At 40.4% G+C, this 22,960-nt stretch overlaps 2 protein-coding genes and 2 non-coding genes across 19 annotated transcripts; 2 read left to right on the plus strand and 2 right to left on the minus strand.

Moving 5' to 3' along the window:
• Positions 1-3,007: 3,007 nt before the first annotated feature.
• LOC114798579 (6-phosphofructo-2-kinase/fructose-2,6-bisphosphatase-like) lies at positions 3,008-22,685 on the minus strand. 11 transcript variants are annotated; one of them, XM_028994387.1, is made up of 17 exons: positions 22,601-22,623; positions 21,476-21,564; positions 20,180-20,305; positions 18,837-18,933; positions 18,673-18,739; positions 18,376-18,450; positions 17,676-17,732; positions 17,357-17,478; positions 17,060-17,267; positions 16,816-16,962; positions 16,290-16,394; positions 15,675-15,804; positions 15,531-15,593; positions 14,315-14,379; positions 13,686-13,811; positions 12,615-12,665; positions 12,244-12,530 (listed from the first exon to the last, which is right to left on the minus strand). In XM_028994387.1, the coding sequence occupies exons 1-17, from the start codon at positions 22,606-22,608 to the stop codon at positions 12,513-12,515; spliced, it is 1,554 nt and encodes a 517-aa protein (XP_028850220.1). In that variant the 5' UTR covers positions 22,609-22,623; the 3' UTR covers positions 12,244-12,512. The 11 variants fall into 11 exon arrangements, with proteins under 11 accessions (XP_028850219.1, XP_028850222.1, XP_028850220.1 ...); XM_028994383.1 differs by lacking the exon at positions 22,601-22,623 and adding an exon at positions 22,396-22,514; XM_028994393.1 differs by lacking the exon at positions 21,476-21,564 and having other exon boundaries at positions 22,601-22,685.
• Positions 6,003-6,074, minus strand: trnae-uuc (transfer RNA glutamic acid (anticodon UUC)). Its single transcript has one exon. It is a non-coding gene; the product is annotated as a tRNA-Glu (tRNA).
• Positions 7,215-11,899, plus strand: ndnl2 (necdin-like 2). 6 transcript variants are annotated; one of them, XM_028994400.1, is made up of 11 exons: positions 7,215-7,448; positions 7,755-7,827; positions 7,932-8,039; positions 8,526-8,589; positions 9,524-9,603; positions 10,410-10,504; positions 10,649-10,719; positions 10,807-10,849; positions 10,934-10,996; positions 11,395-11,509; positions 11,600-11,899. In XM_028994400.1, the coding sequence occupies exons 2-11, from the start codon at positions 7,786-7,788 to the stop codon at positions 11,681-11,683; spliced, it is 765 nt and encodes a 254-aa protein (XP_028850233.1). In that variant the 5' UTR covers positions 7,215-7,448; positions 7,755-7,785; the 3' UTR covers positions 11,684-11,899. The 6 variants fall into 6 exon arrangements, with proteins under 6 accessions (XP_028850233.1, XP_028850232.1, XP_028850234.1 ...); XM_028994399.1 differs by having other exon boundaries at positions 7,770-7,827; XM_028994401.1 differs by having other exon boundaries at positions 7,773-7,827.
• LOC114798917 (small nucleolar RNA SNORA11) lies at positions 11,213-11,342 on the plus strand. The gene has a single exon (XR_003751150.1). It is a non-coding gene; the product is annotated as a small nucleolar RNA SNORA11 (small nucleolar RNA).
• Positions 22,686-22,960: the final 275 nt, after the last annotated feature.

Below are 22,960 nucleotides of genomic sequence, written 5' to 3' on the forward strand. Positions count from 1 at the left end.
AGAACAAGTCACAATGATAGCGGCATTCTTAATTGCTTTAAACAACTTTTGTCAGGATCCTGGCTACTCCGGGTTTGGAGTTCAGACTGGAATTTTATGTTTGTCTTGTGCAATTATGGTTCCTGATTGTTTTAACCTGTGTATGATTGTATAAAGCTGCCCTGTTTGTGTCTATATGCCGTCAGGTCATTGTTACTTGATGTTTTCCCTGCCCTGCTCTTCATGAATTAAACCTGTTTCATGACGTTCTTCCTCCTTCCTCGCCATGTCCAGCAATCATTCCAGATCTCCACCCTCGCCATGTCAAACAACCATTACATGTTCTAACATGAACGAAAACTGCCTTAATGTGATACCTCTCTTGACCAACATTCAAGCAAATATCAAAAACATGTGAAATGCCTTAATGAGTCGAATAGATTTTTTTGAATGCAGCGCAGAACCACAACAAAATCTTGCAGCTGTAGTGCAACTGTCATCTTATCCAGGGAGACCAAGGTAGGCATCCTTATTAACTATAATGAATTGATAATTGTTTTGTTTTTAATTACATATTCTAAAGCTTAAATATCACATGGTTATATAGTTTTCGGTAAGATCAGAACTGTAAAACTGAAATGTGTGAAGCGATTCATGTTTGTTTACAAACAGGATTCTATAAATTACGAATTTTTCATTTTTTTTTTTTTTTCATTTCAGATTTAATTTACTAGGCATCCAGCTTCTGAATCTGCATGATTTGGGATCCAGCTGGACAGCTATATCGCAGATGCTCTGTGTAAATATTCGCACTTTGTTTAACCACAGAAGTCAGATAGGACTGTTGGACTATGGCAATTATATTAATTTGTTGAATGTTGAATTGGACACTCATATTGTCTGCATGCTAGTACTGACACCAAATGCCGGGGAAACGTACATAGAGGGCAGTTTTAGAGGAAGAGGCATTAGAGTACAAAGGTGGAGAGTTTGTGAACGTTTGAGAATTTTGGATCCAGCAGGGACAGCAGTGCAAAGGTGATTAGAAGAAGGATGTACAATGTTAATCTTCCCAATCAGCTCTGGTATGTAAAGGCACCATTTTAATTAATTTCAACTACACTCACTGAGGTAAAGTGATTGTCATTGTGATACACTGCAGCACAGCATAAAACGAAATGTGTCCTCTGCTTTTAACCCATCACTCTTGGTGAGCAGTGGGCAGCCATGACAGGCGCCCGGGGAGCAGCGTGTGAGGACGGTGCTTTGCTCAGTGGCACCTCAGTGGCACATTGGCGACTCTGGATTTGATCCAGCAACCTTCTGATTCTGGAGCTGCTTCATTAACTCCTAGGCCACCACTGCCCCTAGGAATTGTGGCCAGTACGGATCAAATGCATTAATGGAAATAAACCATTTTAGGTGAAGGTGATATTTGTATACATTTTAGTAAACATTCCACTTTATGGACTCATGTGCTCTTGTCTTAATACCTAATGTGTTATAAAAACTCCCTGCCTTTAAAGATCAGGCCCCATCAGGTGCAGAAGTTCTAAATGTCTTAATGAGCCGATTGGAACTTTAAATTATGGTTATAAGTTTTTGGAACTAATTTGAGGCATTTTAGCTTTCTGAATATGCAAAAAAGTGTTTTCATTCCATTCTCTTTGTCTCCCTCACACTGCGTTCCCACGCCACCTTCCAGCCCGAAAGGAATTCCCGGCTTGACCGTAAATCTTCACCCCACAAAGACCCTCGCGGGTGTTTTTATTGTCTTGAGCTGGGTCATTTAATTGCTGCGTGTCCTTGTTTACAGAAAAAAAATCTAGCATCATCAAAATCACTCCCAAAGAAAGCTGGGCTAGTACACACTTTGACTTTGGAGAACATTCACAATTAAATTGATCCTGGTTATGAGCCATTTATTTTAAATGGAGTGGTGTCGCTTACTGGCTATTAAAATTCTGCTGCTGCACAATCTTTCATCCTAGATTCTGTTCTCCCCTTCTCTATGGAGAGTGGTGCAGGGAATTAGACACCTGCAAGATCGGCACATGCCTTTTCTGGTGGTGCTGAAGCTGCTGATTGTCACGATCCGGTCCGAAATGGAGGTTACTCCGGTCCGGGAAGGAGATGTAGTTAACACATCAGCATCATTTTACTGGGAAGATGGTTTGGTACTGGCCGTAGGGCACGACCATGACTTTGCAGGTCATTTAAGTGTAAATAAGAAATTCCACTGTATTTTATGTCACTTCTTTTGGCCAGGTTTAATGTCTGACGTTGGTGGCACTTCCTCCTGCTCATACCAATCAGCAGATTTCCCCTTGGTGTGGTGGGCTGCTACTGCTATATATCTTGTAAAAAGCTGTTTTTGTCTGCTGTGAGATGAAGTTGCCACCTTTAAGACTTTATTGGATTTACATGAAGATGTTTTGAAGATGAGTTCATTCTGGGCAGTGATGGATGGTTTCCCCCCGTTTCTGTCCTTATTTATATAGCAAAGTCACAATTCACATGTTGTTTTTTTATTTTGTTTATCATATTTTTATGAAATACTGAACTGCTTTCGTAGTTTTGTATCCATTTACAAATTTTAAAGTAAATGTTGGCAAAAAATTTGTAACACTTAGTTTGAGTTCTTCATTGTATATTATGTTTTGCATTGTGTATTTAATGTATTGAAAGTGAAGTGATTGTCACTTTTGACACACAGCAGCACAGCACACAGTGAAATTTGTCCTCTACATTTAACCCATCACCCTGAGTAGGCAGTGGGCAGCCATGACAGGCACCTCAGTGGCACCTTGGTGGATCAGGATTCAAACCGACAACCTTCTGATTACAGGGCCGCTTCCTTAACCTCCAGGCCACCACTGCCCCACTTAAACAATGACCACAACCTGTTCCAGCATTTGTATAAGATGAACTCATTTTCACAAAAACATTTAGATGTTATGCATTGGACGGGTTCCCCACTTCATCAATCAGAATTATTAAATAAAAACATGGTCCTGAGATGATTGGAACCTTGATAGAAAGATATCACTTTATTGATCTCAAAGGATATTCAAGAATTTCAGCAGTTTGCAAAGACAAATTAAATATTAAAATACATTATATTAAAAGGTATATTATGTTCAGAGGGTATCAAAATATTGACCAGGGTCCTTTCCTCTGCATTGATGTAAGGGACTTCAGCTACTGAACCAGCTTTCCTCACCAGCCTCTCCAGCCTGTTGTCTCCCCTTAAAAAATATGGTGGCAACAGCTGACAGGTATAACGTGAGGAGGATCTTGCTACAGATGTTGAAAGACCTAACTTCATTACTATGTGAAAGCAATGCGCATGTACAGCTTTGACTTATGGCCAAATGTGGTGTTATGCTGTCACATCAGATAAAGCGTGCATTCTTTACAAAGCATTTCGGCTGTTTCTATGTCTGCTTGGGAGCTCCTCCCAAATTACCACTGGTAACCACTCCCTGTCATGAGCGACTGACTGCGACAATGCAAGTCTTCAAACTAAAGCCCTGAGAAGGCGTCGGTTGGCATGTTGTGAGTGTGTTCACATGAGGCAGGGCTTAGAGAGTATCGTTCCTACATTAATTTCTCAGATAGGTTACACCCTGGGGTACATCCTTGACCAATGATTAGAGGTCTTTTGTATAATTTGTGGTGAGGTTGAAGGGACCAAGATTGAAGGGACCATTCTTAAATTATATAATTGAACTCATCCTGTCTAGAAGAAGTTTTCTTTATTGAACATAAACATGTAGGATGAGTCAGGCTCATGTTTAGGCTAAATGACCAAAGCGAGAGCAGGCGGTGCCTAACCTCCTCAATGTTTACATATATCTCCACAGTAGACAATGGTCTGTCTGATATGGTCAGTGGGAGCAGTGTTAAAGGACGTCTCCGCAAGTCCACTGTCATCTACACAGTGTTGTTCAGCTGATTGCAACAGAGTACCAGCTGCTCAACTTCCTGTCAGTATGCAGATTCATGGTAGTGTCATTTGCAAAGTTTTTAAGGCACAGTTCCTGGAGGTGCAGTGATTGGTGTAGAGGGAGAAGATCAGTGTGGACAGGACACATCCTTGACATGCACCAGAACTGAGGGATTTTCCAACCTTACTTGCTGCTCCCTGTCCATCAGAAAGCTATTGATCCTGATGTGCTGTTGAGGAATACCCTAAATAGAAAAATAATGAAAATTTATTAAAATGTTACAGTACAGTCCATTGCAATTCATGCCTAGACAGGGCAGGAATGTTTCAACAGCAATAGGGGGATCTTCTCAATATTAGATGGGTGGATGAGATTATAGCGTTTGGAAGACTACTTAGAAAATATATTTTGTTTCAAGTTACCCTATTAGGGGGCAGTGGGGCAGTGGTGGCCTAGCGGTAAAGGAAGCGGCCCCGTAATCAGAAGGTTGCCGGTTCGAATCCCGATCCGCCAAGGTGCCACTGAGGTGCCACTGAGCAAAGCACCGTCCCCACACACTGCTCCCCGGGCGCCTGTCATGGCTGCCCACTGCTCACTCAGGGTGATGGGTTAAATGCAGAGCACAAATTTCACTGTGTGCTGTGCTGCTGTGTATCACATGTGACAAATCACTTCACTTTTTTTTTTTTTTTTTAAATGTAATACTAGTGTAACTATTTACAGTACTTTTATGAAGTAATGAAACAAATTACATTTGATATCTTAACACTTAAGAGTGTAACCTGGTAGTGTTTATGTTACAGCAAAAATAAACACTCACGATTGCCAAGTCTTTTCAATACACAAATTACCATCATCAAGCACTTCAAGGTACTTTGCTACCTTGCTGACACCATTGTGTTTACACAATTGTACAATACAATCAACCCTATTTTCCAGTGTAAGATGGGACGTCGCAGAGCCATGACATCTCTGTGCCTTTGTTGTGCATGGAGATTCAACACCTCCGTTTTTTGCATGTCTTTGTCAAATTTGGCGGCCCTCCCCCGAGCCAAACGTGTGAGGTGCGGGCCATTGGGACCGCCTACTCTCTTTGTCTTCCCCAGACGGGAGGCACCGGGGGCGTGACTTCAGAAACAACAGGTTCTGATTGGTCTGTGACAGCTTCCTGTAGGCCAGGTGTATAAAGATCTGATCACGTGTGGGGAGTTCACTTTTTTCCCAGCTGCCTTTCCATCGAAACCGGATTTTCTGGTTTTCAAGTCTGCTCTCTCCTCTCATTTTTCTCCTGGATCAGGTGATGTCTCTGAAGCTTGGTTCCAGCTGTACTGTCTTTTTCTATCTTTTCCTCCTGTCTCTCATTTTGGTTTTCTCTGTAACATTGGTTACATACAATATTCACATGTAACTGTAATAATAATTTACTGGTGTTAATAAATTAGAAACTGTTAGAAAAATTAGAAACCTTTTAATATCTAATGTGCCATGCCTCTTTCTGCTAGGTAACATCAAGTTGGAGTGGCTTGAATACAGTGCTTTTGTGTGTAAAGAGAGTTTTTTACTCTGTTCTCCCTAGTTTTTACACCAGTCAAAAGTTTGTACACACATACTCTTTTATGTCTTCAATAAAAAAAAACATAAATTGCAGCTGAATTGATAAACTACAAAATTTGACTGAAAAAAAAAAACGCTAATGGAAATGTATTATAATGTTTTTTCCCAGCAAATCGTTAATTTAATTAATAGCATAATGGCATCATCAAAGGTAACACTTGATACTATTTCTACACATCCTATTTTACCCTAAACAAGTGGGTTTTCAGTGGCCTAAAGCTTTTGAACCCTAGTAACTGGTAACTTGTCACTGGTAAGAAATTGCCATTCATCATAACCCAATGCACAGGTGAACTTTTCAGTGAATATGGTGATGGTCAAGACAGGTAAAGTGGTAATATTTCAAACTTTTAAGTGCACACAGAGATCATCACTACATACAGATTTAAAACATTCTTTATTCTTCTGATTACGGGGCCGCTTCCTTAACCGCTAGGCCACCACTGCCCCAAAACTTTCTTCCCATACCGGGAGTCGAACCCAGGCCGCCTGGGTGAATACCAGGAATCCTAACCGCTAGACCATATGGGAATACCAATTAGGAGGTCTTTTTTTACATTTACAGCATTTTCCAGATGCCCTTATCCAGAGCGACTTACAATCAGTAGTTACAGTAGCCCCCTGGAGCAACTTAGGGTTAAGTGTCTTTCTCAGGGACACAATGGTAGTAAGTGGGATTTGAACCTGGGTCTTTTGGTTCATTGTTCAGCGTGGTCTGTGACGATGTCATTATGCTATAAATTTAATTAATGACTCGACTCAGTGCTTCCTCTCGAGTGGTTCCTGCCTTTTTCACGGGATGGTAAAATCCGCTGTCGCTGTTCTGTCTGAATTTCAAGAGCCGTGGTCCCGTGGGCACGTAGAAACTTCGCGCACACGTCATATATTCCTCACGCATCTACGTGCAAACCTCGCACATTCACCACTTTTCCTGGCATACTACTTCTGCCGTGCACAGTTTTTCGTGCCCATGACACATGACATGTTTTAACAATATATGGAGTATGCATGAGGTTTGTATGTGAATGCGTGAGGAATGTATGTAGATGCGTGAGGAGGTAGTGTATTTGCGAGCTTTTCATGATATATGGGGGCGACTCATGCAGCAGTGCAGACCCATCACACACACACATACTGGCACTTAAATAAAACAGGACAAATCCCCGTCCGTGGTCACAGCCCGCGACCGGGTACTCTGCTGGTGGTCACCTACTCTTTCCTGGCTACCTTCGAAAATTCGCTCCGGTTTCTCATTATCTGGATTCTATGTGCAGTGTTATGTCCAAACTACCAGAACAAAATCCAAAGAGATTTGTACTATGCCTCGACCTTGCCTGAAAAGGAGAGAGATTATCCTCCTTTGCCAATATGCTTTCCAATGAGCATTCTGTACCACAAATAACATTCTGGCTGTTGCGGTTCCTACTCAAACTAGCAAAGTGCACCAGTCTCAAGGCAGTAAGTTCTGTATTCATCAGACATTCGAAAGAACAGAAGCTGTGGGAAGACAGATGATCTGGCCTGTAACACGAATACCGTTATTTGTCAAAAACAAAATTTCGTAACATAAAAGAAGATAAAAAAAAATCTTACTTATGAAACGTTATACCTTGATCCTTCCTTATTAAAGCCATTCGCCTCGTACCGTCAGAGAATGGGCTTGGCTGAATGAGCTTGGAACCCCGTCCAAATATGGCGGTGGTATTGGTGTCTGCTGAGAGGCTGAAATGGACATCTATTGTATATATATCTATGGTTTTTTATATCTACGGTTTACAGGTTGGACTGGCCACTCGCAATATGGCGGACGCGCTGATGTAGTAATTCCACGTCATGTTTTGCAATGTGACGACGGTTTTTTTATACAGGAAAGCGTTCATCGGCTCTCATTTATTGATGTAGCGGGTGAGTATTGAAATCATTACTTCAAGCTTTTTCGTCGAACTAATCGCTTAAAAGTTTAGTCTTGGTCCTTTCTAATGGCCAATGCGTTTCGTCGCACCGTGATGCAACTATTTGACTGTTAGCCGCCTTTAGCATGGCTGCTAATTTACTTATTTGCGCGCACTGAGGACAGTCTCTGTTCCGCTATGGCATGTTTCGTGTAACATACACATTTAGACACATTGCAACTCTTGCATTTTTTAAGGGTTGCACGTAGGTAGCCCTAAACACTGAGCTGTTGTGTTAATGTAACCTAATGTTTATTAGGTATTGTGTGTTTAGCAGTGGTGTTTGAACGATGTCACAGAGAAGGAAGGTTGCAGCATCCCAGGGTAAAAGGGTATGTGGTAAATTTGCTGATATTTGAAGTGTTTTGTGAATGCATATGTAAGGTGTATTGAATGCCACTTCTGGTAACTTGTTGCATTTGATTAGCGCTCACAGGCAGCACTAGAGAATGATGGTGGCGAGGATGTGTCCTTCACACAGCCAACTTCATCTCAGCTCCAGAGAGCTCGGGACAACTTCACATCAGTTCAGGTCGACCACAAGGTAACATAATTCTCACATCCCTTTATATTCTGAAAGTTTTCACTTTTCCACATCACAGTTTTATTCCAAAACAGTTTAAATAAATATTTTCCACAGAATTCGACACACAATTTGTGCCCCAGATTTGTGCCTCGAGACAATCCTGTCTTGGAGGTCTACAGACAATTTATTTGACTCCATGCATAGTTTGTGCTCTGACATGAACTGTCAACTGTGGGACCTTACATAGCTGTGTGCCACAGGTGGACTCCAATTAAGCTGCAGAAACAGCTCAAGGATGTACATGTACTTTGTCAGTTTTTTTGTTTTTAATACATTTGCCGAAAACTTTTTTCATGTTATCATTATGGGGTTTTGTGTGTAGAATTTGGAGGAAAACATTTATTTAATCTATTTTGGAATAAGGCTGTAAATATTTTTCGGATGCACTGTATGTTTGCATTACATTACATTGCATTGTTATGTGTGTTTTGTTAATCTCCTAAGGCAGCAGAGGTTGTGCAGTTCATTCTCATCAAGGACCAGAAGAAGATACCAATCCGTAGAACTGGTCAGTGTTTAAATAACTTACACATTATAGTTAATCAGAGGTGGCTAGTAATGAGTTAATTATACTCAGTTACATTTACTTGTGTAACTTTTTTGGGGGAAAAATTACTTCTCTAAGAGTAGGTTTACAATGCCTTAAACCTACAACTGCCCTAGAACTCTACATGGGCAAAATTCAACTAGTTACTTTTTAAACCATGTATATGCTTTATTTTTGTCAGACAGATGACTCCAGTAGATCTAACACATGACTGTGTTTCACCATTCTCATGTAGCAACAATAATATGTGACACAGCACATAGACAGAATGAAAAATAGCAGATGCGGCTGTCTCCAGTGTTAAAACCAATTGTCCCTTTTAGCATTTGTAAACATTTTGTTAAATGTAGAGGATGGAATTCCCATAATCGCTTATAGCAATGCTAACACATATAATTAGCATAAATAAGATTTAGTCCAAATTACAAAAAAATATATTATTATTAGGACATACCAAAATTTGTACATTTTTATATATTTTTTCTATATTACAATCAAACTGTTAGTACTTGAGAAATCCTATCACTAAATATCCAGACTGTCTTATTATCAGTAGTGACTGGGACATTCCACCTGGAGACACTCAGGGTTAAGTGTCTTGCTCAGGGATACAATGGTAGTAAATGGGGTTTGAACCTGGGTGTTCTGTTTCATAGGCAAGTGTGTTACCTACTAGGCTAGTACTGCCACTTTTGTACTCTCACTTGAGTAATTTTATTGAGTGACTAATTTTACTTGTGTATTATTAATTTGGAGTAACGCTACTTGTTAGTTAATTCAGAATACAGTTATGTTGTGTGTTCTATTGTATTTCATAACCCATAAGTGTATGCCTTTGCATGGTTCTTTTGTGACTAATGCCTTTAATTTTTTACCCTAAAACTTTACCTTACAGACATTGCTAAGCACATAGTTAAGGAGTACAGAGCTGTTTACCAAGACATCATGGTGCGAGTTGGTCTCATATTTGAGCGGGTAGGTTATAGGTTACTCTGCACTGTTGTAAAACCTTTAGTATAACTTTATAACAACCTATTTTTATTGAAATTTAAGTAGTTTTGATCCAATGAATAGTTTGAAATTGTATGCCAAATGGGTTAACAACTCAAAGTTTTTCTGCTGCAAAACCATCGGTCTGCATAAAAGCACTGTTGGGATACATTGCAGAACTATAATTATGTGAGCATTGTTTGAACAGCATTGAAATGTGCACTTTGCTATAAAAACAACCTTATGCAAAAAGAACAACTTAGTAAACATGGAGTGGCACAGTCTCAATTGAGCTGGACTGAATAATAATAAAAAAGCAAGTTCACATTTGTGGGAACTTCTCCAAAAGAGTTGGAAAGAATTTTCTGAACAATATTTGAATATTTCCATTATTGAAAGAATGCTATGAGTGGGTTTATTGGTTATATCTGCCAGAGGTTGCTACTTTGAGTCAACAGGTTAGAATACATGTATAAATGGATTCCATGTTTTAGAACTCTTTAGAATTGGTAGTGTATGTCTCAAATTCGAATATTATTTGTCACATACACAGCCAAATATTGCAAGTATACAGTGAACTAATATGCAAATATTGTAATCATAACCAAATATTACTTATGTTTTTAACTTAAAATATGTGTAACAGGTGGGGTGAAGGTGTGCAAATGAGTAAAGTGAAAGTAAAAGATTTGTGTGCAAGATTCTGTCGGGATTGAGTTCAGAAGTGATTGAAAGTGAAAGTGCTGTCTGTGGATGTAATCCTTCATAGTCTTTGCTTTCTTTGTGCTTAGGTTTTTGGAATGGAACTGGTCGAAATTGACACTAAAAGCCACACATACATCCTCATCAACAAACTGGAACCAACAACTGAAGAGCCTCTCAGCCTGTAATTGTATAACTGTATAATATTATAGAACATGTAATTATGTAAACTAATTCTTTTCTATCTTCAGTCCAGCTTTACAGTATCATAATTAAGTAATAATGTTCATGTATAGTGGCAAGAAGTTAACTGAAATGTGCTTTTCAGGAATCCAAAAATTGGCCTGCTTTTTGTTGTCCTAAGTGTCATATTTATGAAGGGAGGGGTCATTAAAGAAGGTGAGATTTCATGCAATGCTATAAAAATAACAGCTTCAAGCTTTTAAATCATGCTGGTTTCATTTAATTCTGTTTTTGTGAAAAAAGCCGTTCTGAAGAACACATTGAAGAAACTAAGAGTGGACTTTGAGTAAGGACGATTTAAAATAAGCTTTAATATGCATATATTTTTGGTATGGGTGGTTTGATTTCAGTTACCCGTATTTTTTTCCAGGGAAAGGCATGATGAGTTTGGGGATGTAAAGAAATTGATTACAGAGGAGTTTTTGCGGCAGAAGTGAGTGTTACAAGTGTGAATTGCACACCCTGCAGCAGCTGTTGCCTCAGGCAGACAATACCTAAGCCAAGGTGTTTTCACACTTCCCCCACTCTGTAGGAATAATGGCCTAGCATCTAGTGTTAATGTGACCAGCTCTTGGGTCAACCAGTAAAGAGTGTGGATTTGAAATCAGAAGGTTGCAGCCTCGCAGGTTCAAGACCTGGTAGAGGCAAATTGGTGTGTTCAGAGCAGGCGTCTTTCAGACCACAGACAGCCAGTTTATACCACACCATACAGCAGGACACAGCTGGAAAGAAAGAGAGGCAGAGCCCAGTGTCTGTCTGTTTCTTCTAGCTGCATACATTCTTTAAATCCCAGAGTATGTGAATGATGTTATTATTGTTTGTATTTTGAAGGTATTTGGAGTATACACGGGTTCCACACACTGATCCACCAGAGTTTGAATTTCGTTGGGGTATTCGTGCAGAGAAGGAGGTCTCTAAGCTTAAAATAATAGAGCTTGTTGGCCAGGTAGAGAAGTTTTAAATATACTCACTATCTATTACATTTGGTCTATGCTGTGTGTGTGGTTCAATTTGAATGATGTCTTTTATTTTACAGCTTCATAATCAGGACCCTCAGATCTGGACACAACAGTACAGAGAAGCCACTTCACAGAGCAGTCAAAGTAGCCAAAGATCCTGAGGTCATGCCTACGTGTGTGTGTGTGTGTGTGTGTGTGTTTTTTTTTACCCACTTTTTTAAGGTAAAGGGTCAAATTTTATTTATTTAAATTTTTTTTATGTTCTGTTACACACATTGTAAAATAGGAAGAAAGTGTTTTACTAATAAATCCATTTCAATTTCATTTCAACTAAATACTTTAATGTTTATTAAAGTTAATAGGACAAAATTCAGAAACGTTGTCCTGGGCACATCTATTTATTTCCAGTTCACCTCTGGACTGTATGCCTGCTCTCTGCAGATAGCCCCACCGGCCCAGGCTTCTGTCTGATTGTCTTACTCTTGTTATACCACAACATTCAAGCACTGCACATATGTGTGTACGAAGCACAGCACAGAATAACAGAACATCATTCACATCAGTACGGTAATGTCAGATAAGGGTGACAGGAGGCACTACATAACTGTATGATGCACAAATATACTGCATATACTGCAAATTAGCCAATGAAGCAAATGAAAGTTCTGCTATAATGACATGTGAGCACGTCACAGCCTTTCAGGTTTTATAAAGTGCACACTTTTCAGAATATATTGAGTCCTTTATTAGTTAAATCTATCTATATATACAATATTGGAAATTAACAATAATATTTTGGCATCACAATTCAAATACTTTATTCATATCGACATAATTGCTGATTGAGGAGTTAAAAAAATGTGAGGCACATTTGATAATGACCAGAAGATGGCCACCGTGATGAATAAAAGTCTGAATCTGCATGGGGTCTTAGCTTCAAGCATCATATCCTCCCTTCACAGGCTTTTGAGGCTTCTGATCATGCAGCTTTCAGTGTACACCATCTGTCTAATTAGAAATTAGGTAGACAAGATTTTCACAACAATTACACAATAATGCAAACAAATCAGTCCACTCATGATCCACTCTCACCTTTGGAACAGTCACAAGCGCCTCCTCTGGGTCTCTGCTCACATCCACATTCTGATCATTCAGCAGCAAGGCCACATTCAGTGTGGGGAATGCAACATTTACATGACATCATCAGCATGAACAAAATCCACTTTGGCCTTTTAAATTTACACCCTGGAGGCCGCAGCACTGCACTCCCTGAAATCAACTGAGCTCATAACTGACTGAGGTACATTTGCAATCATAACTGGCAGTGTGGCAGCTCTCCAGCAATGAAATTTAAAACATTAATGCATGTGTTGCAATAAACAATGGTGGTTAGGCACACAAGCCAGATTCATTGAATGCCTGTGCAGTGATATTTCACCCTGGTTCTAACAAAGTGTGTGCAGCATGCAAAAAATGCTTACAGTACCTCTGAAGAACATTATATCAAAATGATTTGTAGGAAATTGAATTACATGTTAAAGGTCCCGTATTATGAAAATTTCACTTTGTGAGATTATTTAACATGAATACTAGTTCACATAGCCTGTTTATAGTCCTGCAGGGGCTAGAAATTGTGATTTAAAAGTGCTTTGGCCATCCTGCTTCGCCATTCAGAGTGTGGCAGCTCAGATGGCTGGATCTGGAATTTGTTCCCTTATGATGTCATAATGGGAAAGGTTACCTCCTGCTTCTCATTCTTTTTCCACCCAAAGAATTTCCCAACCCTTCTCTAAAACATTTTGTCCACCGACTGTCAAGCAATCTGAGGCAATGTAGATGCTCGGTGATTGGATGTAAAAAAGACCACAAATGTATTTTTTTAGTTCTGTAGAGTGAGACTGAAGAGTTCATTTTATTTATTTATTTATTTCTAGAAAAACACTGCAACAACTTCCTGCCTGCGCCCAACAACTTCCTGCCTGCGCCCCAATACTGGCCTGCGCCAGTATTAGGGAACCACTAAAACCAATATAAAAGCATGTGAGGGGACCTTTAACTGTTAGTTAATGTCAAATAAAATTATGATTACAAATCAAAATGTTATACCAATTTAGAGAATTTCTTGATTCGCAGCAATTTCAACGTGAACACCTGCTGCAGTACCTGCAGGCTGAGTGAGGCGAGGCCCAGATCCTGCAGACGCGGGGCTCTGGTTGGGGTGGGGCTGGCCAGGGGCGGGGTGCGCATTTGGCGATATACAGGTATACGGTTGCCTTGAGGCTCCTCACTCTGTTGGAACGAGGCGAGTCTTCTCGATAAGAACAGGTTTCTGGGTAAGCTGTATCTCCCCAGGTACTTAATTAATTAAAGATTTGATTGGCCTTAGTTGCCTGAGTTTTACATATGGTATGGACTGCTATTCTTTGCTGCAAATGAACATTTTTGCCGTGAAGGACGGAATTGGGCAAGTTAACAACTAGCATTATCTAAAGAATAAAACTGAAATGACAAGAACACACATTTTTACTACATGGCTCATTTTAAATAGTTTTGTATCAAATTTTGTAAAGATTGACCAACACATGCAGTTCTAATCAGCAAACCAAAATTCATCAAGGCATTATTTTCCACTATTTCACAAGTGGCCCTCACCTTGACTAGTATCAGTGCAGTGTATCTTGCGAGCACATTCACAACAATGCCAATTGCATCTGTGTTCAAATCACAGTTTCAGTCTGCCCGTGTCCCACCCACTGTTACCAAGTACCAGTTACTCTGACAACAACACTCACCATCGGCCTCTCTCTATGTGTGTTCACAGCCTCTATGTTCAGGAAGACAGACTCCACTTTACAGCCTATTAGAGAGAGAGGAGGATAAGAAGAGCTTCACAGAATGTCCCAAAATTGACTTCATATAAAAAAATTATATAGAACATTTAACTGAATAGTCACTACAGCAAACAATCATGTTGAATTATCAGCTCATTGGTATGAGGAGTCAATAAAACAACATAGCTATTTTATGATATATACTACCATTCAAGGGTCAAAACTCCAGTACCAACATATCTCATGTCTTAAATGACTATGGTAACACTTGTTAATCCAAGTGTTTCACATTAAAAGCTTTGATTATTATTAGAAAACAATTTAAAATTAATTTAGTATTGCTTAAAACCGTTTACCTGATATAAAAAAGAAACAATGAAACAGAGTATCTAGTAGAGTATCTAGTGCATCAGCAGATGTGGGTTTTTAGATTACATTACATTTACAGCATCTATCAGACGCTCTTATCTACAATTAGTAGTTACAGAGACAGTCCCCCTGGAGCAACTTAGGGTGAAGTGTCTTGCTCAGGGACACAATGTTAGTAAGTGGGATTTGATTTGAACCTGGGTCTTCTGATTCATAGGCGAGTGTGTTACCACTAGGCTACTACCACCCACCACTCAATCAATGACTATTTATTATTCTTTTTTGGTCTTTCTTTCAGTTCATGTTTCACTTCATGTTTTTTTTTTTCTAAAAGACCCTAAGCGTTTGAATGGGAGAATATTTAAATAATTCACCTCTATACAAATGAAAAAATACAAATTGTTACAAATTTAGAAAATTGTGAATATTACATATTAATGTTTGCTATGGCACTGTGATTGTTATTGGAATGTATGCTCTTAACTGCAGTGGGGCAGTGGTGGCCTAGCGGTTAAGGAAGCGGCCCCGTAATCAGAAGGTTGCCGGTTCGAATCCCGATCCGCCAAGGTGCCACTGAGGTGCCACTAAGCAAAGCACCGTCCCCACACACTGCTCCCCGGGCGCCTGTCATGGCTGCCCACTGCTCACTCAGGGTGATGGGTTAAATGCAGAGGGCAAATTTCAACGTGGGCATCGTGTGCTGTGCTGCTGTGTATCACATGTGACTACCACTTCACTTAACACGCATAGAATGCTTTCAAACATTATGGACGTAAAGATTTGCAACTGTCTTCAAGAGCTTACTGACCATAGGCCACAGGTGTGAGTTTCAGTACTGTGTGTAGAGGGCACTTTAGGTAGGGCAGTTCCTCTGTGAAAGAACATGATTTCAGCATGTAAAGAATTATGAAATAAATATTACAGTGTGTCTTTAATGAGGGTCAGTTGCTACCTGCACTTTTGTCCAGGAAGTACGCCAGAAGGCAACGCATCACAGCCTGGTGACAGATTACCAGAACGTTCTCCTGCCTCTCCAGTTCCATGATCACTGGTTCTAACCTCTGCACCAGGTCCTCATACGACTATAGAAATGTGTGAGGTAAATGAAAAACAGGTTTTACTTCCTTGTTTTACACTAGGGATATCAAACTGAATTACATTTTTTATCAGTATATTATTTTATTATTATTTAAAGATATTTGAGAGGAACCAATGTTTTCAAATTAGCTATTTAATTTAGTTATTTAATTCTGACTCCAGGCTAATGTCATTCAGAATATAATAACTTTTGGAGACCACAACAGTGTAATATTTACATTTACAGCATTTACCAGATGCCCTTGTCCAGAGTGACTTACAATCAGTAGTTACAGGGACAGTCCCCCTGGAGCAGCTCAGGGTTAAATGTCTTGCTCAGGGACACAATGGTAGTAAGTGTGGTTTGAACCTGTGACTTTGTGGTCTTCTATATCCTCGGTTACTACCACCCAAAAGGCTGGATTTGTCCATTTTTGTCACACATTTTTGGTGCTGGACACAGGCTACATACAGTCATTTCTAGCCTTACCTCACCCTTGGGGTAGCGGTACCGGTATTTGTCTTGGTCCCTCAATGCAAATTCCTCTGGATAATTATCTTGAATCTCTTCATAAGTCATATCCTCACAAACTCCCTGTGCAGAAAACAGTCATGTTTGCATCCTGACCACATAATCAAAGTATTTCCTTAGTTTTGTGCACTGGGCACCAATATCGGAAATACAAACCATGTTTTGAGACCCCAGTTTGGACAGCTACATTTTGTTGACAGAGCCTCCCTCATTTCACTAACATTACAAACAAGTTTGTAAGACTGGAAACTGACACGAATAACATTGATTACCTAGTTACTGTGGTACCTGAGACCTGGGTGTATACAGAATCAGTTATTGCATTTAAAATGTTGGGAGTAGGGAAAAAATGCAAGTGACCCAAAAAGGCCAGAATTGTGATGCTAGTTCACAGGATCAGAGCATCTCTGGAACAGCAGGTAATGTGTCTTAACACTTAACCATTTGAAATGTATAACTATAACCAACAACCCCTAATACGCACTGCATCGATTTCATTGAGGGCTTTCCATTGCTCATAGGGCACATCCAAACCCTCTGCAGTTTGGATTGTTCTCTTCATATGGCTTGTCCACACCTTCAGGTCTGGTATACTCTGACTCCTGATGTATTTCCCCAGGGCAGTTGCGAACTATGAGGATACAGATGAGAACTGTCAGATATGTTCTGGAAGTGAGAAAAGTCCAGCAGGGATCATCAGACATTCTCGATTGACCTTTATACCTGACCTTATTGCCACGGGGAGACAGGCCTGAGTCCCCACCAATACGGCCAAGAAGGTTCAGCTCACTCTCACCATGGCGACATAGGTAGATAGTGCGCTGTGTTACGTGGATGTTCATCAGATAATATACAATCCTACTCTGGATATGGTCCTGGACTCGATTCACAAGGTACCGACTGCCGACGTTAAAAATCTTGATGTATGACAGGTTGCTGTTGGATAGATGTGAGAAAAACAAATGTCGAAAATCATGCAAAATCTGAATGTTTCTCATTAGAATTATGCATAATTCATTTGTCACCTGTCTTTGTCATCATCCAGGGGGACGTAGCTGACTTTGTAGCACTCAATCCTTTTAAGAAAGTCTGCCACCACTTCATCCTTGTCACGACCAACATAATCTGGGCTGCTGAGTTTAACTTGCTGTGGAGAGAGATCTTGAAAGTCTTGAAAAGAATTTTGAAACAATCAAGCAATATTGTAAAAGATATGGAGACAGTGGGAGATTAGATTAGGGGAAATACTGATGATATTTCAACAGCTACTGCCAACCTAAAGAGGCAGACTGATAAATTACACCAATTGAACTATTTGTGTATGTCCTTTAAAAGAAATTGCACCTTGATATTCTCAGCAATTATTTCAGGATCATCACACAGAGACTCCACGAAAAAGACCTGAAACAGAAAAATCAGATTGGCTGACTCAGGCCTGTACTCAGTTCAAAGTCAAAGTCCACTTTATTGTCATCTCACTATATACACAGAGAGATGTACACAGAGATTGATGATTGATGAGATTGCAAAGCTTTGGAGATTCACAGTGTGCAAAAAGACAGTTCAAATCGAATAACACAACACAAAAACATGACAAAAGACATTGTGGACATTGTGTACTGTCCCATAAAATAGTACATAAAATAGAGTCCAGCCCTAACATCTCACCAAGTGCCTTATCTGACACAAAACAAGTGAACAAAACATTACTATCTGTATAACACAATGGAGGACACTTCACACCTTCTACACATACGGTATATGCAGGGGACACAAATAGGGAAATTAGCAGAAGGGATGCGGACAGACTGCAAAGATAAAGGGATCATCTGGAGGGCCATTTTTTTCATGTTCCACCACACTCAATTCAACTCAATAATTGTAGGAGGTTGAACGTAAATGAATCTAAATCCTACCCCCCAGGATCAGCGTTGGTGTCTAGACCTTGAATAGTTTACCTGAGAATGGGTGAAAATGCAGCACTAGAAATGAAGTGTCTACTTTAGGATTAGGGTTCGGAGTGTTGTCAGAAAGGTGACATCACCTTGTATCCATTCTCTTGGGCAAAGCCGAGGATGACCTCTCTTCTGTCACGTGTGGTGTTGGTAGCATCAAACACCTGAATAAGGAGACATGCGCAGTTGTTATCATCATGCTCATCAATGCATCTCAAACCTGCTTCTGAAGGGCCTCCTACCAGTTTTCATTCCAACATACAATGCTTATTAAAAAAACATGACTCTTATTAATGTGAAGTTGGAGTGAAAACATTCCAGCAGGGGGTATGAACTGAGAAAATCGTTATTAGTGTGAGTGTATTTGAGTGTTCAGTCTTCCTCACCGCAACCTGTCCTTGTTCATATGTGAAGTAGGTAGACACATCTTTCAGGGCTGCTAAGGCACAAGCCCTGAAAACACACACACAAACACACAGAGAGATATAATGCCCTTATTGATTTGTTAAGCAATGTTAGACAGTTACTGCAGTCATGCTCCTGCTTGTACTTGCGGATCTTCATAGCTTCTTCATTGTCAGGACTGAAGAACTCGAAACTCTTGTAGGTCTGTACAGCTTCCCTGCGATACTGACCCACATTGAACACTGATGAAATGGCAAAACAGATTTGTGGTATAAGGCAGAACAATTAGAACTAAGAATTCACAAAAGTTCTGGCTTGATAACAAATTTTCATATAATTGTCTGGTAATCAATATTAGTGTTTTATTAGCTAATTATTATGGTATTTGTTCATATTTGCGCAAGGCAAACAAAAATATCTTGTTTTGCTTTCTAGTATCACCTATTAAATAATCTCCAAATTTGTGGCAGGGTAGAATAATATTATGCTGTGCAATAATCGACCAATAAACAGCTAATGTATGTGATGTAAAAAAGGAAGTGATCTGTATCTTTGAGATGAGAAACTAACTACCCACCAGCATTGCCAGAAGTACAATAATTATCATATTTGTACCATAATTTTACCCTTTGTTTTATGTACAATAGAAAATTCCCATAATATACAATAATTTTGCCCCTTCGTTTTAGTTATTTCATTAGCATGACCTGTTTTCATCTGGCTGCGCAGACATACTTGGCTTGTTTATGTGCAGTCCTCTCATGTGCCTTTACAGTCAATTAATCCACAATGTAACATGGTGATGCACAAGGTAAACAATGATTTGCATGGTGGAGTTGCAGTTACGTAGATGCAGAGTAACATTGCCATCAGACTTACAGAAATGCATGGGCCAAAGACCCCAGTTTTTTGGTAGAGCCACTATTCTGGCAGTTGGCAGTTCTGCCAGGTTTTACAAACATTATACACTAAAAAATGCACAGACTATGATGATATGTGTCATTGAAGAAGATATTCAGAGCAACTTCAGTATGGAAATTGCGTGTGTATTATAATTTTTCCAAAATACGATAATTTTCAGCTGCTGGTACCATACTTCAACATTTAGGATCTGGCAACACTGCTATCCACCCAGCAGATTAACTGGTGTCTCCTCCATTCCTTTTTTTTTGCTCCGAATACATATTCTCACCATGTAATCTATGTTAATATACATCTCAGGATCATGTCTGCTACCAAACCGAGCTTCCAAACACATTATCAAAATCCCCCTTAGTCGATGCTAATATTACACAACAGAACACTGGCTACATGACATTTTACTTTCAAATAGAGTTGACAGGAGTTTAGGAAAGTAACAGCTAACTTATATATCAGTGCATCTCAGGCCAAATTTTAACTCGCTTCTCCTTGGTATCCAAGCAGTTTTAAGATCCTGCTTCAAACCATCTTCCAAACAGAAATAAGAGTAAATGAGTAACTGCTCACCCTTGGTAGGAACCCCAATCCAGTTCAGGTAGCGAGTTAGCTTCTTGGAGATGTACGTCTTTCCACGTGCTGGTAGTCCCACCATCACAATCATGGTGGGAGAATTGGTGAACTGGGGGACAGATGCTGTCGAGCAGAAAAGGAACCATCATGCCATCAGGCAGAGTTCTTACTGTCTGGCATTCAGCAGGCCACTGAACTCTGTGTTGACTCTCTGTGCGGTCAACCTGAATGCCAATCACCTGAACACACGTTACACAAGAGCATTACACCTAATTCAGTCCAGAACTAACTACCTGGGTGGTTAGTAGCCTAGTGGTCTTCTGAACAAGAAGTCACAGGTTCAAACCCCACCTAAGCAAGATACCCAACCCTGAGTGTCTCCAGAAGGACTGTCTCTGTAACTACTGGTTGTAATTTGAATGTCTGTAAATGCAAACTACTCTAAACATACAACCTCAATTGGTAGATGCCTCAAGTCACTTTTTACCCTAACACGAGCCACATAGTAGAAGCGTGAGGAGATTGTCAGGAGTGGGACAGAACATGAGAAATTTCTCCCTCTCTTTGTTAGTAACTTACACCCTCTCCTGCGGCTCAGTTTGGTGCACATCCACGGCACCCAGATCTTCTGCAGTGGGGTCTGGGTCAGCTCCATCTTCCACATCACACGTCTACTTGTGAAAGTCTGAGGTTCGCGCGTGCGTCAGCGGATGTCAGCGAGAATGCGTCCCATGGATGGAAGAACGCGAGAGGTGGTGTGGGAGTTTAAATGGAAGTGGGAGGAGCCTGCAGGAAAATCAATATCCCAACCCACATCTCACTACAGGAGCTACTATCCTTATGTCAGGATTGCTAATATTCACAACTGCTTGGTTCTCACTGTGAAAGGCTTTCGGACTTTTTTTTTTTTATTTCAGCAGCTACACAATAAACACTGATTGGTAGCATGAATTTCATTTTAGAAATTACATCTAAAAATGCACAAGATTAAAGTTGATTGAATTTGAAGTTTGGCTAACAGAGACCCCTCCCCCATGTCACTTAAGAGTCCCTGTAAGAAGACACCTCGGTCCACGCAGTGCAGGACTGGACACTGGGACTAAATGAGGATACTGAGGAGATATTTCCAGCCCAGGACTCCAGGTCTCTGTTCTATTTTTAAACGTAATGCTACACACATTCGAGACGTGATGTGGCACTCATATCTCCGCGATCCGGCCTCTATTATGACGGAATCAAAAACACACTGTATACAGTGACACACGTGGCAAATCGCGGTTTCTGTCGACTCACCTGTGCTGTCGCACCGGAGGCGCTTCAGCATTGCCCGCTTAGGGACCGGGTTCATGACGGCGCGGTCGACTGTCCACTCCGGCGCGACTCTACAGCGAGAAGAAGCCCCTGCCTCAGCCGACGAAGAGAAACATGAGCCCACTCGTCCAGCCCTGTCCCCCTGCAGACGGCGACACCCCCATCCATCCATGTCGAGAAATGCCAGCCCCCCTCTGCCGTTTTGTTGTGTCTCTTGTCATTTGCAGACAACCGCAGACACTGTACAGTCGATAATCGCGGACACGGATTCGTACGCTTTTGTACGTTCGTCTGACACAATGAAGGTTGCCAGATATATCAGTGAAATACCAGCCAGAATCCTGGCGCCATGTACAAACTCTTTCAACTCGCGACTTGGCAACAATAAAACACTACGTACAAAGTTGACACAATGCTGCTTTAAAAATGATTGTTTAACAATTAGCATAACACGCCAAATAATTTTATATCTGCATTCCAGACGTGGAAACAAGCGCAAATATGAGCATTTGTCTTAGAAATAAAGCAAAGAAATAGTGATAACAGCACCGCACTTTCATAGTGCTGTAACAATACAGTTCTTTTATAATGTCAAATGCTACACAACAAACTGTAAATATCTGCATACGTCTAACCACTATCTACAACTCACATTAAAATTTAATTGCGGCTCATTCGAAAGTGCAGCGCAGTGAACGACTCGCTTTAAAAATCCTTCAAATGAAAAAATCTGTACATCTTATTTCATTTGTCGATTTATCTTTGTTTTTTTTTCAGACGCATATATTTTTTTTGAGAGGTCAATTGCGTTTATGAATAAAACCCAATTCGTTGACGCTCATGACATCGTATATTTAAATATCTGCCTTATTACGAATTGAGTTATTTTGTAACGTCTGGACCTTTCACTCGCCGTAGGGCCGCTGCTGGAGACAGGATGCGCGCCCCTGCGCGCCGGGGGACTCGGACATCTTGTGCGCGATGACGTTTTACGGTCCTCTGTCATCGGTCAGGCGGTGTCCTGCCGACCTCAATCACTATGACCCCGACCTCAACCTCCGCCCTTCTCCCCACGCACGACGCACGAATGCCTCTATATTGACCCACCTTATCATCAGAAGCACAGCAGATACCAGAGTTAGATGCCGTCAGCTTGTCTGCCCGCAAATGAATTTCTGTCCATTAAAAACGGATACGAGGGTGGAGCCATCAGTGACGCCCCGCCCACAACCGAGTCCGGTCGCGACTAGGCGGCGATGTATAGATTTGAGTGGCTGCAGATAAAAACGGGCACATAGGATTTGAGACTCAATGTAAAAATATGCAAAAGATGCACCGAAAACGGGATGTGACTTTTCCAACATTTTCTCATTAATGTTTATGAGAAACATTTTAAACACAAGTATTAGAATTTGTATATTTAACATGGTGAAAAGACAGATCACATGACTGGTATACAAAGACTTA

Source organism: Denticeps clupeoides, chromosome 10 (genome assembly GCF_900700375.1).
Source record: "Denticeps clupeoides chromosome 10, fDenClu1.1, whole genome shotgun sequence".
Classification (NCBI taxonomy): domain Eukaryota; kingdom Metazoa; phylum Chordata; class Actinopteri; order Clupeiformes; family Denticipitidae; genus Denticeps; species Denticeps clupeoides.

Excerpts from the sequence above, each read along its gene's own strand:
- ndnl2 (XM_028994396.1), top strand. The coding sequence starts at position 7,786 with ATGTCACAGAGAAGGAAGGTTGCAGCATCCCAGGGTAAAAGG. Across the intron at positions 10,720-10,806 it reads GGGAGGGGTCATTAAAGAAG|CCGTTCTGAAGAACACATTG; the intron begins GTGAGATTTCAT and ends TTGTGAAAAAAG. Across the intron at positions 10,997-11,394 it reads GAGGAGTTTTTGCGGCAGAA|GTATTTGGAGTATACACGGG; the intron begins GTGAGTGTTACA and ends TGTATTTTGAAG.
- LOC114798579 (XM_028994383.1), bottom strand. The coding sequence starts at position 22,499 with ATGACAGAGGACCGTAAAACGTCATCGCGCACAAGATGTCCGAGTCCC. Across the intron at positions 17,479-17,675 it reads TAATTGCTGAGAATATCAAG|CAAGTTAAACTCAGCAGCCC; the intron begins GTGCAATTTCTT and ends CTCTCTCCACAG. Across the intron at positions 15,594-15,674 it reads CTTCCTGGACAAAAGTGCAG|AGGAACTGCCCTACCTAAAG; the intron begins GTAGCAACTGAC and ends GTTCTTTCACAG.